Source organism: Rhinopithecus bieti, unplaced genomic scaffold (genome assembly GCF_001698545.2).
Source record: "Rhinopithecus bieti isolate Rb0 unplaced genomic scaffold, ASM169854v2 scaffold_14839, whole genome shotgun sequence".
Taxonomy (NCBI): Eukaryota; Metazoa; Chordata; class Mammalia; order Primates; family Cercopithecidae; genus Rhinopithecus; species Rhinopithecus bieti.
In genome coordinates this window covers 959,295-973,109 of record NW_016808133.1, presented here as the reverse complement: position 1 = coordinate 973,109, position 13,815 = coordinate 959,295, and the positions used below count along the sequence as shown (strand labels likewise).

Below are 13,815 nucleotides of genomic sequence, written 5' to 3'. Positions count from 1 at the left end.
CTGACTGCAGGGTGCCCCCGGTGGCCTCCCTAGGTCCCTGACTATCTCCTCTCTCTCCTGCCACCCTTGCAGGCTAAATGGGAGCTATGAAGCTCTGAAGGGAGGCAGCGCCATCGAGGCCATGGAAGACTTCACCGGGGGTGTGGCAGAGACCTTCCAAATGAAAGAGGCCCCCGAGAACTTCTATGAGATTCTAGAGAAGGCTTTGAAGAGAGGCTCCCTGCTGGGCTGCTTCATTGATGTAAGTCTCTCATGAGCTCCCATTCCAGGCAGTATGCTGGGGCTGCAGTCTGCACCAGGTACCCCAGCCACACCTAAGAAGGGGCATAACTCTTGGGGGGCAGTGTTTATTCCTGCTAATTAAAACACAAATTTTAACCAGGCATGGTGGTGTGTGTCTGGAGTCTGAGGCAGGAGGATCCCTTGAGCCCAGGAGTTTGAGGCTGCAGTGAACTATGATCGTGTCACTGCTCTCCAGCCTGGGTGACAGAGCAAGACCCTGTCTAATAAGCAAATAACAAATAAAACACAAGTTTTTTTTTAATGGTTGTCAAATGGCAAAGGTAAGATGTACTTGCTGTATCAGATGGAACAATCTTGAGACCCATACAGGCGCATTTTTACCTCCCTCCCACCCGTTTCTCAGCTGCCTCTGTTCTCCAGCTCCACCCTGGGACTGGGATCACCTGGCCTGTACCCTTCCCAGCTCTCTCTCTGCTCGTACAGACAGGCACACACGTCCACACACAAACATCAAAGTCAGTTGGTTTGATTTTACTGAAATGGGATCTTTCTATCTAGTTTTCTGAAGTTTGGTTTTTTTTTTCATTGCATATACTATGAAAAAATAGCAGATAGAAGTCTAATGGTACTTTAAGGCACACATTTATAATTTTATCTCATCTTTTTAAAAGTTTTTTTTTGTTTTTTATGGACTGCTATGACACTGTGTATTTTTTTTTTAATCAATTCTAGTTTTCTGTTTCCTCTTAGATTAGCCATGGGGTCTGTTTTTCGCTAATGAATTAGCCAGTTCCTCTGCACTTTCAGGTTTGTGACGCAGAGCTGTGTGTCCTATTGTTATATGCTTCTTTTCGTCTCTGGGATGTATGTGATTGTGTCTTCTCTCTCACACTATACTACATGAAGGTGACAAGCTGTTCTGTTTGGGGACACAATAGTGAACTGTTCATTGGAGTCCACACTGGGAACGAGCGCCTCCCCATCCTGGGAAGAGACTGGAACTTGCTGCATTTCACTGCTAAACATCCTAGGGGAGTCCCGTGCATAGCCCACGCACATGGCCTGCACCTGGGGCAGCAGAAGGGGCTGGAGGTTGTGACCAGGCCAAGCCTGTAGCCAGGTCTGATCCAGCAGGGGAGACTTGACTTAGACGGTGGGTGTGACTCTGCTCTTGCCATGTTTTAGACCGGAAGTGCTGCGGAATCTGAGGCCCGGACGCCGTTTGGTCTTATTAAGGGTCACGCCTACAGTGTAACGGGAATTGACCAGGTAGGTGACTTGAATTCCAACCGCAGGGTGAGGGGAGACACATGATAATGCTAGTCCCTTAGGCATTTATTCAGTGTGTTGCAGTTTAAATGTCTGCCTTTCAGACATTTCAGGGACTATGTCACCTAAAGAGGCAGGCTGGAATTCAAAACGGCAAGCCAGGAAAGAGAGAAACCGTGTGATTCCACTGCAGCACAAAACTCGTTTAGCAGGTGGAAGCGCCTGGTCTTTGTTTATTTTTAATTTCCTTTCTTTCCCAATTCTCCATCAGTCCTGTGTTAGTCAGGATTCTTCAGAGAAATAGAATCACTAGGGAACCAAATATACATACCTACAATTAAATACACACACATTATCTATCTATCTATCTATCTATCTGTCTATCTATCTGTCTATCTATCTATCTACATCACACAGTGGACCCTTGAACAACACAGGCTTGGACTTATGTGGGGATTTTCTTCCATTTCTGCCACCCCTGAGACAGCAAGAGCAACTCCTCCTCTTCCTCCTTCTCAGCCTACTCAACATGAAGATAATAAGGAATTGTTGTAAAGAAGACCTTTACAACAATCCACTTCCACTTAATAAATAGTAAATGTATTTCCTCTTCCCTATGATTTTCTTATAACACTTCTTTTCTTTGGCTTATTTATTGTAAGAATACAGTATACAATATAAATAATTATAAAACATGTGTTAATTGGCTCTTTATGTTATCAGTAAGACTTCTGGTCAATGGTAGGCTATTTGGAGTTAAGTTTTAGGGAATACGAGATTTTTTGACAATGCAGGAGGGTTGGCGCCCCAACCCCCCACATTGTTCCAGGATCAACTGTAATACGATTTATTGTAAGGCATTGGCTCATGCAACTGTGAAGAGTGAGAGGTCCCATGATCTGCTGTCTGCAAGCTGGAGGCCCAAGAAAGCCAGTGGCATAGTTCTGGTCTGAGTCTAAAAGGAAGGCCTAGCAACCAGGAACACCAATGGTAAAAGTCCCAGTCTGAAGGCAGGAGAGATTGATGTCCCAGCTCAGGAACCCAGGCAGAGAGAGGGAATTTTTCCTTCCTCTGCCTTTTTGTTCTAGTCAGGTCTTCACAGATGAGATGAGGCCCACCTATACCAGGAAGGGCAATCTGTTTTACTCAATCAACTTAAATCTCGTGTCACCCAGAAGCACCCTTGCAGACACAACCAGAATAACCTTGAAGCAAATATCTGGGCACCCCATGGCCCAGTCAAGTTGACACATAAAATTAATCACCACAAATCCCATTCTCTGTAGCTGTAGCCCAGGTGGAACTGATCCTGAGAACACCCAGACTCCACACAGTACCACCCTGACTTCGAGGGAGTGGTTGGTTAGGAGGAGAGATCCTTGAGGGGCACAAGGGGAAGAGAAATAAAGAGTAGGATGAAAGAGGAAGACATGAAGCCAAAGGTATCACTCTCCCAGACTCAAGCTCAGCAAAGCCCAGAAGTCTGCCTTGCCCACTCCATACATCCCCTGGACCAGTCTCAAGCCCAGCACTCAGAAGGCACAGGTGCCCCTGGTCTTCTGTAGCCACCCACATGTTGAGGGACATCTGCTGAATGTATGGGGAGTAAAGAACATAGAAGGGAGGCCCTGCCCTTCCTCCTCACTGGAGCCAAGGTGTGAGATGCGGTTGGACTCTTTGGGATTCTTTAGAATGTTAGCTATTTGTGTTGGTTCCTTTGTTCTCCTTCCCCATCCATACATGACTTGCAGGTCGCTCACTCAAGTGGGCATGTGATTTTCTAGCTTAGATCTTCTACGTATTCCACGTAACAACAGAAACCTCTCATCATCTTGGTTTGCTTGATTTTGCTTCCTCTGCCCCTACAAGGAACTCACCTGCCCTGAGCCTTTCAAATTAAATGAGCCCCTTAAATGGTGAGTCACAAGCCACATCTTGGACTCTGAAGAGTTGATGTTACTTGAATTTTTACACATCCAAAATATAATTTATGCCAAATGCACGAGGATAAAATGTTCTGACTGCTACAGCTTCTGGTTAGTCGATAACTAGAAGTCTTTTACTTTCACTCTCTCTCCTCCAAAACTCTCCTCAAATGCATTGGCCCTTGTCCCTGCTCCCAGGCAGAACCCGAGGGTACACTGGCTCAAGGATGGTTGAGGTAAACAGCAGGAATCCTCATAGATACGTGAAACAAGGAGAATATTGGGTTTAGAAGATGTAAACGCTGTTTTTGTTTATTGTTGTGTTTAAATTCCCAGCATGTGCTTATTTTCTTATCATTGATCTGTGCCTGGGATGCTAGGATGAAGAAAGGTCAGTAATAGTTCCATGAGTATCTTTGAGGACTACTGTTTACCATTCACTCTACTAGATGTTGCAGACGCCTAAGACTTGGCTCCTGCCTCTAGGGAGATCCCAGTCTAGAAAGAAACCCATCCATGTCTAGATTCACATGGACTAATTTCTTGTTAATTACAATTCCACTTTACTTCCCAGATGTGGCATAAGCATTTTGGTGCCTAATATATTATCTTTGGCAATAGTAGCAATTATTCAATAGGAATTAGAAGGTTCCAAGGGCTGGTTAAGAACTGGCGAACGTTTACATACCTTCAGCAGCGTTTTAGGCAAGAGACTTTCAACAACCAGTCCTGGGTGGAGCTGGTCCACCTGGAGCTCATGGGTGAATGTGGCCAAACCTCCACCATATTTATCATTTCACACTTCCCTCATGCTTTTCTCTTCTAGGTAAACTTCCGAGGCCAGAGAATTGAGCTCGTCCGAGTCCGGAACCCTTGGGGCCAGGTTGAGTGGAACGGGTCGTGGAGCGACAGGTCAGTCACCCTATCCGGCCTCTCTGGCTGGTTCCCGGGGCGTGTGGGGCCAGAGCTGGCTTGTGCAAACATGTGAAGGAGTGACCTGTCTACCACCCTCCCGGGCTCTGACTCAGGGTCCTGTCCCGATTCTGGAGTGGCCCTTCTTCCTCCCCTTTCAGCCCTCAGGCCCACCTTGCATCAAGCTTGATTCTCAAGAAAGACTTACAACAGTACTCTAACTTTCACGAATTGTATTTATGTCAATACATAAATGTATTACCTCCCATGGTGATGTTTATAACTCAATGTTATAGTGAAAGGCTCTATCTGTAGTTGTGAGTAGCTCCAGTAAGCAGCGTGCATGTGCATGCGCGCCTGTGTGTGTGTGTGTGTGTGTGTGTGTGTGTGTGTATTTAGAGTATGGGAATCCCTGAAATATTACCTACTGTGTAACCATAGGATTCTCTCTGATAGTCACTAACCATGGCAGAGGACCAATAGGCCAGCAGAGAAATAGAAGTGGGACTGAGCGTGGTGGCTCATGCCTATAATCCCAACACATCAGGAAGCCGAGGTAGGAGGATCACTTGAGTATGAGAGGTTGAGGCTGCAGTGAGCTATGATTGCGCCACTGCATTCCAGCCTGGGCAACAGAGTAAGACCCCATCTCTTTAAAAAAAAAAAAAAAAGGAAAAAAATAGAGGAAGTGGAATTGGATTTTCATTTATTACAGAGCTGTTAACCAGAGTTTTGGTCTCCCAGTTATCAGGAAAGGTCTGCTGTGTGTGTCCTCACAGCTCCCCCAGCTCTGGTCCCTTGGGAAGCGGCCCAGGTGACTGGGAACCAGAGATGCTTGGGTGGGTGCGTGGCAGGGCCCACCTGAAGCTGTTGCTCCTCCTCTGTTTGTTGGGCTCCTGAAGGCCTTTCTTGCCACACCCATGGCCCCTGAGCTTCTGGGGAAATCTGAAGCTAGTCTAGAACTTGGTTAAAACTGAGTCAGCGTTTGTCTTCAGTCCAGACACAGCTACCAGGTCACCAGGCATGGTGCAGCTGCTGCTCTGTTAGCCAGACCCCAGTGTGGGTGCAGAGCACACAGGCATGTGCTTTCCAGGCTGTCATCGCCCCCGTGGAAGTTCTCATCCCACCATCCTCTGCTCTGGCCTTGGCTGCCGCCTTCTGAGAACCAAGAAGCATTGGCAGAGATGAGCTGAGGTGGGTTGAGGAGGGAAGAGGTTGGCCTCCCTCTCCTGGCAGAAAAGGAAAGCACAGAGAAATATTGAAACCAAAATTAGTGAGACTACATCTTGTAAGATGTGCAGTGCCCCTCAACTTTGAGATAGTAGCCTATAAAGGGAAAATGGGCCAGTTTCTCCCGTTTTCTGGGACTCACAGAGGTAGAAATAAAGAAAGTGCATTCTGACTGGGAGCCAAGGCTGGAATGAAGTTTGTCTTCCACTCATGCAGCCTCCATGGATGATGCACGGGGCAGGAGCCATCCTGACCCCCTGACTTCACTGTGCTGCTGGTGACATGTGAGTAGGGTTGAAGGCGCCACATGGCCAGCCTGTCAGGCCAATTATCTGGGTGTAAGCCACTTAAGATAATGGCTCCAAAAGCAAATAATGGCTGCCAGTTCCACTCTTCTGATCCTGGCCCGAGCACCTGGAGACAGGTCCCTGCTGATCCTCCCCTTGGATCTTGGGAGTACTCCGCTGATTTTGAGTCGAGATCACAGGATGAGAGGGAGCTGCTACATTGGTTGTAGCACCACAACAGTGGTGACATACTTTGAACTATTTGGAGGTGACTGTGGGGGTCACAGAAAATGCAATGAACTTGGAGTCACAAATCCTGAGTTTGGAGAGTGACAGGCAGCCACTCCCACCCCCACTCTTCCCTGAGTGTGTGTCCATGGGCCTACCTAAGCCCTTTTGTCTGCAGGATGGGCACACATAGCTCACAGAACCCCACCTGGCTTGCTAGTGAGGTCACATACAGAAGGTGCCCAGTACAGACAACATCAAGCATGGGCAAGCGTAAGGCATTATCACCTTTCCAAGTGTCAGCTTATCCACTAAGGAGAGGCCAAGCATTGCTCCAGGTCACATGGCAAGTTGGAGGCCAAGCACGAAAGTCAGTGGACTTGTGGCTTCCAGCTGGGCTCTTCTGCTACCCCGTGGGCATGCAATGCCTTGTGACTGTCCCGAGATAATCTTCCATGTCGGTGGTTGAAATCATCCTCAGGGGTATTTTATCCATCAGCAGCACTTGGAGATTTACTTTCTGGCCAGCCCTCTTATTTGGGGGCCAGTGGCTCACTGGCCACTGCATCCCTGGTACATTTCTGGGACCCAGTGAGTAGTCACTGAGCAGGACTTATTTCCTCCATAACCACACACTGTGGGTTCCACATCAAGGCCGTTGTTGCTCTTCATGACCTCTGCCTGAACACCATTTTTGTTTACTCCTAGTTCTCCGGAGTGGCGTTCTGTTGGTGCAGCTGAGCAGAAGCGTCTGTGTCACACTGCTCTGGATGATGGCGAATTCTGGTACAGTGCTTGTTCCTGTGTTAACTGCAGATATGAGCAAGTCCCATGGCCCAGGGGCGTAAGCAGCACCATGTTTCTCTCTCTCTCTCTCTCTCTCTTTTTTTTTGAGACAGAATTTTGCTCTTATTGCCCAGGCTGGAGTGTAGTGGTGCGATCTCGTCTCACTGCAACCTCCACCTCCGAGGTTCAAGTGATACTCCTGCCTCAGCCTGCCAAGTAGCTGAGAGTACAGGCGTGCGCCACCACACCCAACTTATTTTGTATCTTTGGTAGAGAGGGGGTTTCACCATGTTGGCCAGGCTAGTCTCGAACCCCTGACCTCAGAGAAACCACCCACCTCGACCTTCCAAATGCTGGAATTACAGGTATGAGCCACCTCGCCCAGCCTTCTCTCTCCGTTTTTGGCAAATCAAATTCATCTGTCTCAGACCCCTCATATACACCCAGATTAGAGGGAAATTTAATCTCCCTCCTGTCTTGGTGGGGGCTCACCCCAGCTCTCGGTTTGTTGAAGAGTCTTTAGGGGGTTGCTGCAATCCAATAGAGGAAGAGCGTCTGGTCTCCAGCCTGACATACCCCCTTGGCGCTTTGTGTCATCTGGGTTTACACAGTGAATTTGAAGACAGGCAGCTCTGCTGCTCACAGGGTGCATTCCCTCCACACCCACTTTGGTGAGAGGTACCTTTGGCAGCTACCCTGAGAGCATCTAAAGATATTGACCTACGTGGGAAGGAAACATTTCTACTCTGGACTTTGCCTTGGCCTGAATCTCTTTGTTTAATTGAATATTTGTGTTGGGCCTTCATCTCTAAAATCTTTTTCAGGCTTATTTCTTCCTGTTTGGGATCTAGAAGTTGGCCCTTCTAACCCTGCAAGAAACAATTTCTGGTTTCTGGTTCTATTCCCTTTCACGTGCTCCAACCAGTCAATTCTTGCCTGAACTCATCTCTTCCTTGTAACAGCTTTTAAAATACAACAACACAAAACCATAACTATTCCAGCCTTTTTCATTCTTTTCCCATAGAACACAGCCTCAGTAGTGATTTGTTCTGCCTTCTGTATTTTTACAGTTGTCTTAGTCTATTTGGGTGGCTATAACAAAATACCACAGACTGGATGGCTTACAAAGAACAGGAATTTATTTCTCACAGTTCTAGATACCAGGAAGTCCAAGATGATGACATAGGCAGAACCCATGTCTAGGGAGGGCCCTATTTCTGATTTACAGATGGATCCTTCTCACTGTGTCCTCACGCAGTAGAAAGAGGGCAAGGCGGCTCTCTGGGGCCTCTTTTATAATGGCACTAACCCCATCCATGAGGGCTCCATCCTCACAACCTAGTCACCTCCCAAAGGCCCCATCTGCTAACACTTCTACTTTGAGGGTTAGGATTCAACATACAGATTTAGGGAAGGCTACAAACATTCAGTCCATAACAACATGCAACAGATTTACCCAATGTTTTGCAACTGCATAACATAGATATCCCCATTTTCCAGCTCCAACAGTTCCATGTTCCCTCTTGCCAAACTGCTAACATATTTTAGAATTTTGTTATGGTAGTTCCGTAATTCGAGGCACCAAAGACTCAAGGTAACACTAGCTGCAGTAGTGGAATAGGCCCCAGATGTATAAAAGCTCAAACACAGTGAAGTTTTTTTCTCACTCATTGTGACAGTCCAGGGAGGATGTTCGTATTCCGTGGGTGACTCTGTTCACACAGTGATTCTGTTGTGTGGCTCTGCCATCTTCTAAGGTCACATGGTCATCTGCATGTAGCCAGAAGAAGAGAAGAATAAAATAAAAAATTGAAGAAGACACTCTCACTTTCTAAAAATCTTGACTCAGAAGTAAATGCATCACTGCTCACACTCTACTCCCAAACAGAAGGAGTGGGGTGCAGTCCCTAGTCCTGTGCTGGTGAATGCCAGCCGTCTCTGTCTCAGGAACCATGAGGGCTTAAGTTCCCCAGATTTGTGGAAAACATGCAGGGTGCTTGAGAGATTCCCAAGCTGTCAAATTAGAAATTACAGATGAACTTTGAATTTTGAAGTACAGGGGACTTTGACTTAGGGGGTTACAAGAGAGGAACAAAAACTGCAAGAAAAAGCTGAGTTCTGGAATTAGTATCATCACACTAATCAGTGCATATGAGCAGGAGGTAGAAACTAGAGTTTGAGAGGCTACCTGAGGTCAGGCTAGTGGAAGGAAGGTCTGGTACAGAAGGTGGGAGAAGCCGGGCAGAGGAAACTCAGAAATTCACAGCAGGAGGCTCCGCAAAGAAGAGCGTCCATATGAATGATCCATTGCCCTGACCCTCTTGAAGGAGGTGCCCCGACACCTGGGCTGAGCCTGCCCAAGGTGATGGGTGGTGTTAAATCATCACTCTGTGCATGGAGCCCTTCCTCCTGGAATCCTGACTCTGAAACCCTGTGTAGCCTCTTTCCATCTTTCACCTGCTGTAGGATGTACCTCCTGCAGCTCTCTTCTCTCGCCTTATGTATGAATTCCCCCTTTCTTCTGAATCATTCACCTTAGCACTCCAACACTATCATTTCTCCTACCTGCAAAGAAAAGAAAGCCTCCCTTGATCCACTCAAGTGACCGACCCAGCTCTCTCCTCTCCTCTATAGCAAAGCCCACCAGTTCCTCTTCTCCCTTATTCTCTCGACTCCACTCAGCTATGAGTGTGCCCCACCATCCCACTGACCCTGATGTTGCCAGAGAGGCCACCGATTCTCACTTTGCTCGACTGGATCATTTTGATCCATCAGGAGCCCTTGATGTACTGGATTGCAGGGGACCACACGCCCTGGTGGTCCTCCTCCTACCTGAGCTCCTTCTGAACATCCTGTCCTGGCCCCCTCTCATCTTCCTAACCTGTTAGCACTGAGGTGTCCCAGGGCCCCATCCATGGTCCCCCTCCTTGCTGTCTATTCTGACTCTTTAGGCGTCTCATCTGGTCTCATGACTTTAAAAACTATCTTTACACTAATTCTCAGGTTTCCATCTTCAACTCCTTTGCTCAGAATAGCAGAGTCACATACTCAACGGTCTACTTAACATCTCCCCTTGAATGTATAATAGACATCTCAGATTCACGTGCCCAAACCTGACCTGAGTTTTTCTCTCAAACTGTCTCACCACAGCCTTCCCCATCTCCATCCTTCCAGTCACTCAAACCAAACATCCTGATTCCTTTCATTCTCTCCTTCCCCACATCCAGTCCATTAGCAAATCCTGTAAGATTTGCCTCAGAATATATCTCAAATCTGGCCACTGTTCCCATCTCCCATGCCACCAGCCTGGACCAAGCCACCCTTGTCTCTCACTTGGACATCAGCACTAACGTCCCAGCTGCATCTCTACTTCCACCTGTGTCCCCAAAGTCTGTTCTCAACACAGCAGCCATGGAGCATGTGACTCCTCCATTTACCGCCTTCCAGTGGCTCTCCATCTTCTCAGAGTCAAAGCCAAAATCCCTATATCTACTTGACATACTGTGATCTCTTGATCTTATTCCTTACGGATGCCTTGTGCCTTCCTGGTGTTCCATGAGCACCTCAAGCACCTCTCTGCCTCGGGGCCTTGCTGTCCAGAGGGGTCTGACTAGACCCCCAGAGAGCTGCTCTGCCCAGTACCTGGTAGTTCAGGTCTCCACTCAGAATGTGCCCCATCAGTAAGGCCTTCCCTTACCTCCCTGTTTAAAATAGCATCCCACCCTTACACTCCCAACTTTCAACCCAATTTGATTTTTCTCCGTAGCACTTAACATCTACAATAAATCTATATTTTTACCCCAGTTTTACCTTTTAACCTTTACTTTACTTTACTTTAAAAAATTTTTCCATCTCCCCACACTTTGCAGTCCCCCCACTCCTTGTGGACAGGAACAAGATGATTTAATGAATAAGTGAATGATTTAATGAATGAGTGAATGGATGATGCCCTCACCATCGCCCTCCTGTCCATCGTGTCTCTCCACTTTGTTGCAGGATGGCATTTAAGGACTTCAAGGCCCACTTTGACAAAGTGGAGATCTGTAACCTCACTCCCGATGCCCTGGAGGAAGATGCGGTCCATAAATGGGAGGTGACAGTCCATCAGGGAAGTTGGGTTCGCGGCTCCACGGCTGGGGGCTGCCGCAATTTCCTGGGTAAGTAGGCTGTCTGTCACTCTCTCTGCCACTCCCAAGTGTCCATTCCAACCCAGGACACTGGGTTGGATAAGGGCCGGGTCCTCAGAGAAAGCCTGAAACATAGTAAGATTTCAAAAGTGACTGGGAAAAGAAGGCTGCAAAGATTTAGTTGGGTAAGAATTGTTTGAGGAAACTCCTTTGTTTTACCACTTAGGTTATTTTCCATTACAAGTAATGGAAAGCATGACTCATGCCAGTTTAGCAGTAGAAAGGATTTATTATCTCACATAATTGAAGAGCTCAGAGGAAAAGTAGGGTGGGCTTCAGGCACAGTTCTATCAGGGCCCTGGTTCCATTTGCTTGTAATTCACTGCTCTGCCCTCTTTTCTGTGTTGACTTCTTTCTCTGTCTGGCTTTCTTTATAATCACAGGAGGGCTAGCAGCAGTCTCCAGGGCTTCCTGAACCCTCATTCACACGAACAGCAAGAGCTCCTGGGGTTATCAAACAAAAGTTCTCAATTTCCCTCTAATTGGAAATTCTTTGAACCAATATTGCCCGGTGAATGCTATGCATTGATTGGCTTTGTCCAATCTTCAGTGGCAAGAGGGACTGGCAATTCACGCTGGAGCAGTGATCGAGGTCAATCCTACTCAAACTGCCCACCATCAAGTAGATGCCGGGGGACAACCAGAAGTCTACTGCACTCTCCTCTGAAATACTAAGTGGAAAAAAAAAAAAAAAGATGGAACAAGCTTTAGCAGACTAGACCCAGAAGAATGTCCTTAAAAAGCTGCATAGGAAATGGTTGAAGAGAAGGTGGATATGAAAGAGAGGATACTTTGCATTCTCGTTGGGGATTATCAAAAGTAGGGTAGGAGGGCTTATTGAACAGGGAGAGAAGGTATTACTTTCTCATGTTTGGTAGGATATATAATGAGAGCGGATAGGTGTGTGTGAGTGTGCGTGTGTGTGGTCTTTGGGGGGTTTTTTTAAGAAAGGGAGAATAATCTACCTCTCCCAAATGACAGATACCTTTTGGACCAATCCACAAATAAAATTGTCTCTGACTGAGAAAGATGAGGGGCAGGAGGAGTGTAGTTTCCTTGTAGCCCTGATGCAGAAAGATAGAAGGAAACTCAAGAGATTTGGTGCCAATGTGCTGACAATCGGCTATGCCATTTACGAGGTAGGTGGGAAACACATTGCTGTTTCAGAGTTCTCCATCTGAGTACTAAATTCACAGCTCCTCCTCGGTTTCACACCTGAGACTCAACCAAGAGTCCAGGAACGGTGTCCAAAAAGCCAAGAGGAACTTCCCTAGGAAACCCTTCCCTTTCTTGCCCATTGCAGTGCCCTGACAAAGACGAACACCTGAACAAAGACTTCTTCAGATACCACGCTTCTCGGGCCAGAAGCAAGACGTTCATCAACCTGAGAGAAGTCTCCGACCGGTTCAAGCTACCCCCTGGGGAGTACATCCTGATTCCCAGCACTTTTGAGCCCCACCAGGAAGCTGATTTCTGTCTGAGAATCTTTTCAGAGAAAAAAGCCATTACCCGGTGAGTCAGAGGAACAGCTTCCAGAATCCCACTTCTTTTAGTAGTTTATTCACACAGAAGTCATCCGGGAACTGCTGGAGCCAAGACTCCATTCTTCCATTTTCCATGTGTACCTGAGAAACAAGGCAGGACAGTTTCCTTCTTTTCTATTATTTATTATTAATTTTTTTTAGATGAAGTTTCACTCTTGTTACCCAGGCTGTAGTGCAATGGTGCGATCTCAGCTCACTGCAACCTCCGCCTACCAGGTTCAAGCAATTCTCCTGCCTCAGTCTCCAGAGTAGCTGGGATTACAGGCACCCGCCACCACACCCGGCTAATTTTTTTTGTATTTTTAGTAGAGACGGGGTTTCACCATGTTGGCAAGGCTGGTCTCGAACTCCTGACCTCAGATGATCCACTTGCCTCGGCCTCCCAAAGTGCTGGGATTGCAGGAGTGAGCCACCACGCCAGGCTGCAGGACACTTTGTTAACTCATCTGCAAGGCAAGGCACATATTCCTTCTAGCTCTGCTCCTCCCTCCCTCAAGCAAACCACTGAAAAGTTGCTTTTTTCTACTGGTCCCAGAGTCATGCTCACGAGACACTCTTGGGTGGAGCCCTTCATTTTTCAGACCCTATTACCAAGAAGCTTCTGGGGTAAGAGCCCCATGCAGGGATGCTAGACATTTCTGGGCATGATGAAGGCGGTGGCTATTGCAAATTTCAAGAATGACATGTTCTTTCACCTCCAATTGAAATAAATGTTGGCAAATCTGCCTCTCATTTTACATACCCAGTATTCCACCACATCTTCCTCACAGTGTCTTAGCGAAATTATTTTATATCAGTTACTTCTGTGGAAAATGTTTCCCTTTACTGCCCATTCACCATGGGTTGCTCTGTGGCATGGGGGAAAAATGGTTCAAGACAGAGGAATCCATTTCTTTTCCCAATGATGATATTCTAAAGATTACAGAGAATGCTAAAATCTGCTAATTCTGTATTTAAGCTAGATAAGTCTCCAACAAAAAGTCAATCTACACAGAGTTAACAAGAGAGACAGCTGTGAATACATGACTCACTCTAGTTTCATCTTTCGTTTAGTGAGATAGAATTAGATTGGTGGCATGCATTGAGAAGACTCAATTACGAAGTCTGGTGGGGTTTCTCAAGCTGATTACAAAAGGCATGGTTCTTTCTCTTGGCTAAATAGATGCTGAAAAGTCTTAAATTTTTTTTTTTTTTTTTTTTTTTT

At 46.8% G+C, this 13,815-nt stretch overlaps 1 protein-coding gene across 1 annotated transcript in view; it reads left to right on the top strand.

Annotated features, from left to right (window-relative positions):
* The window catches only part of CAPN9 (calpain 9), a 54,545-nt gene that overhangs the window by 20,714 nt on the left and 20,016 nt on the right, over nt 1–13,815 (top strand). Inside the window, exons 5-11 of the mRNA XM_017885620.1 lie at nt 73–241; nt 1,429–1,512; nt 4,264–4,349; nt 6,803–6,880; nt 10,877–11,037; nt 12,049–12,206; nt 12,371–12,579. Of these exons, the coding sequence (XP_017741109.1) occupies nt 73–241; nt 1,429–1,512; nt 4,264–4,349; nt 6,803–6,880; nt 10,877–11,037; nt 12,049–12,206; nt 12,371–12,579 (945 nt within the window). The remainder of the gene's footprint in view (nt 1–72; nt 242–1,428; nt 1,513–4,263; nt 4,350–6,802; nt 6,881–10,876; nt 11,038–12,048; nt 12,207–12,370; nt 12,580–13,815) is intronic.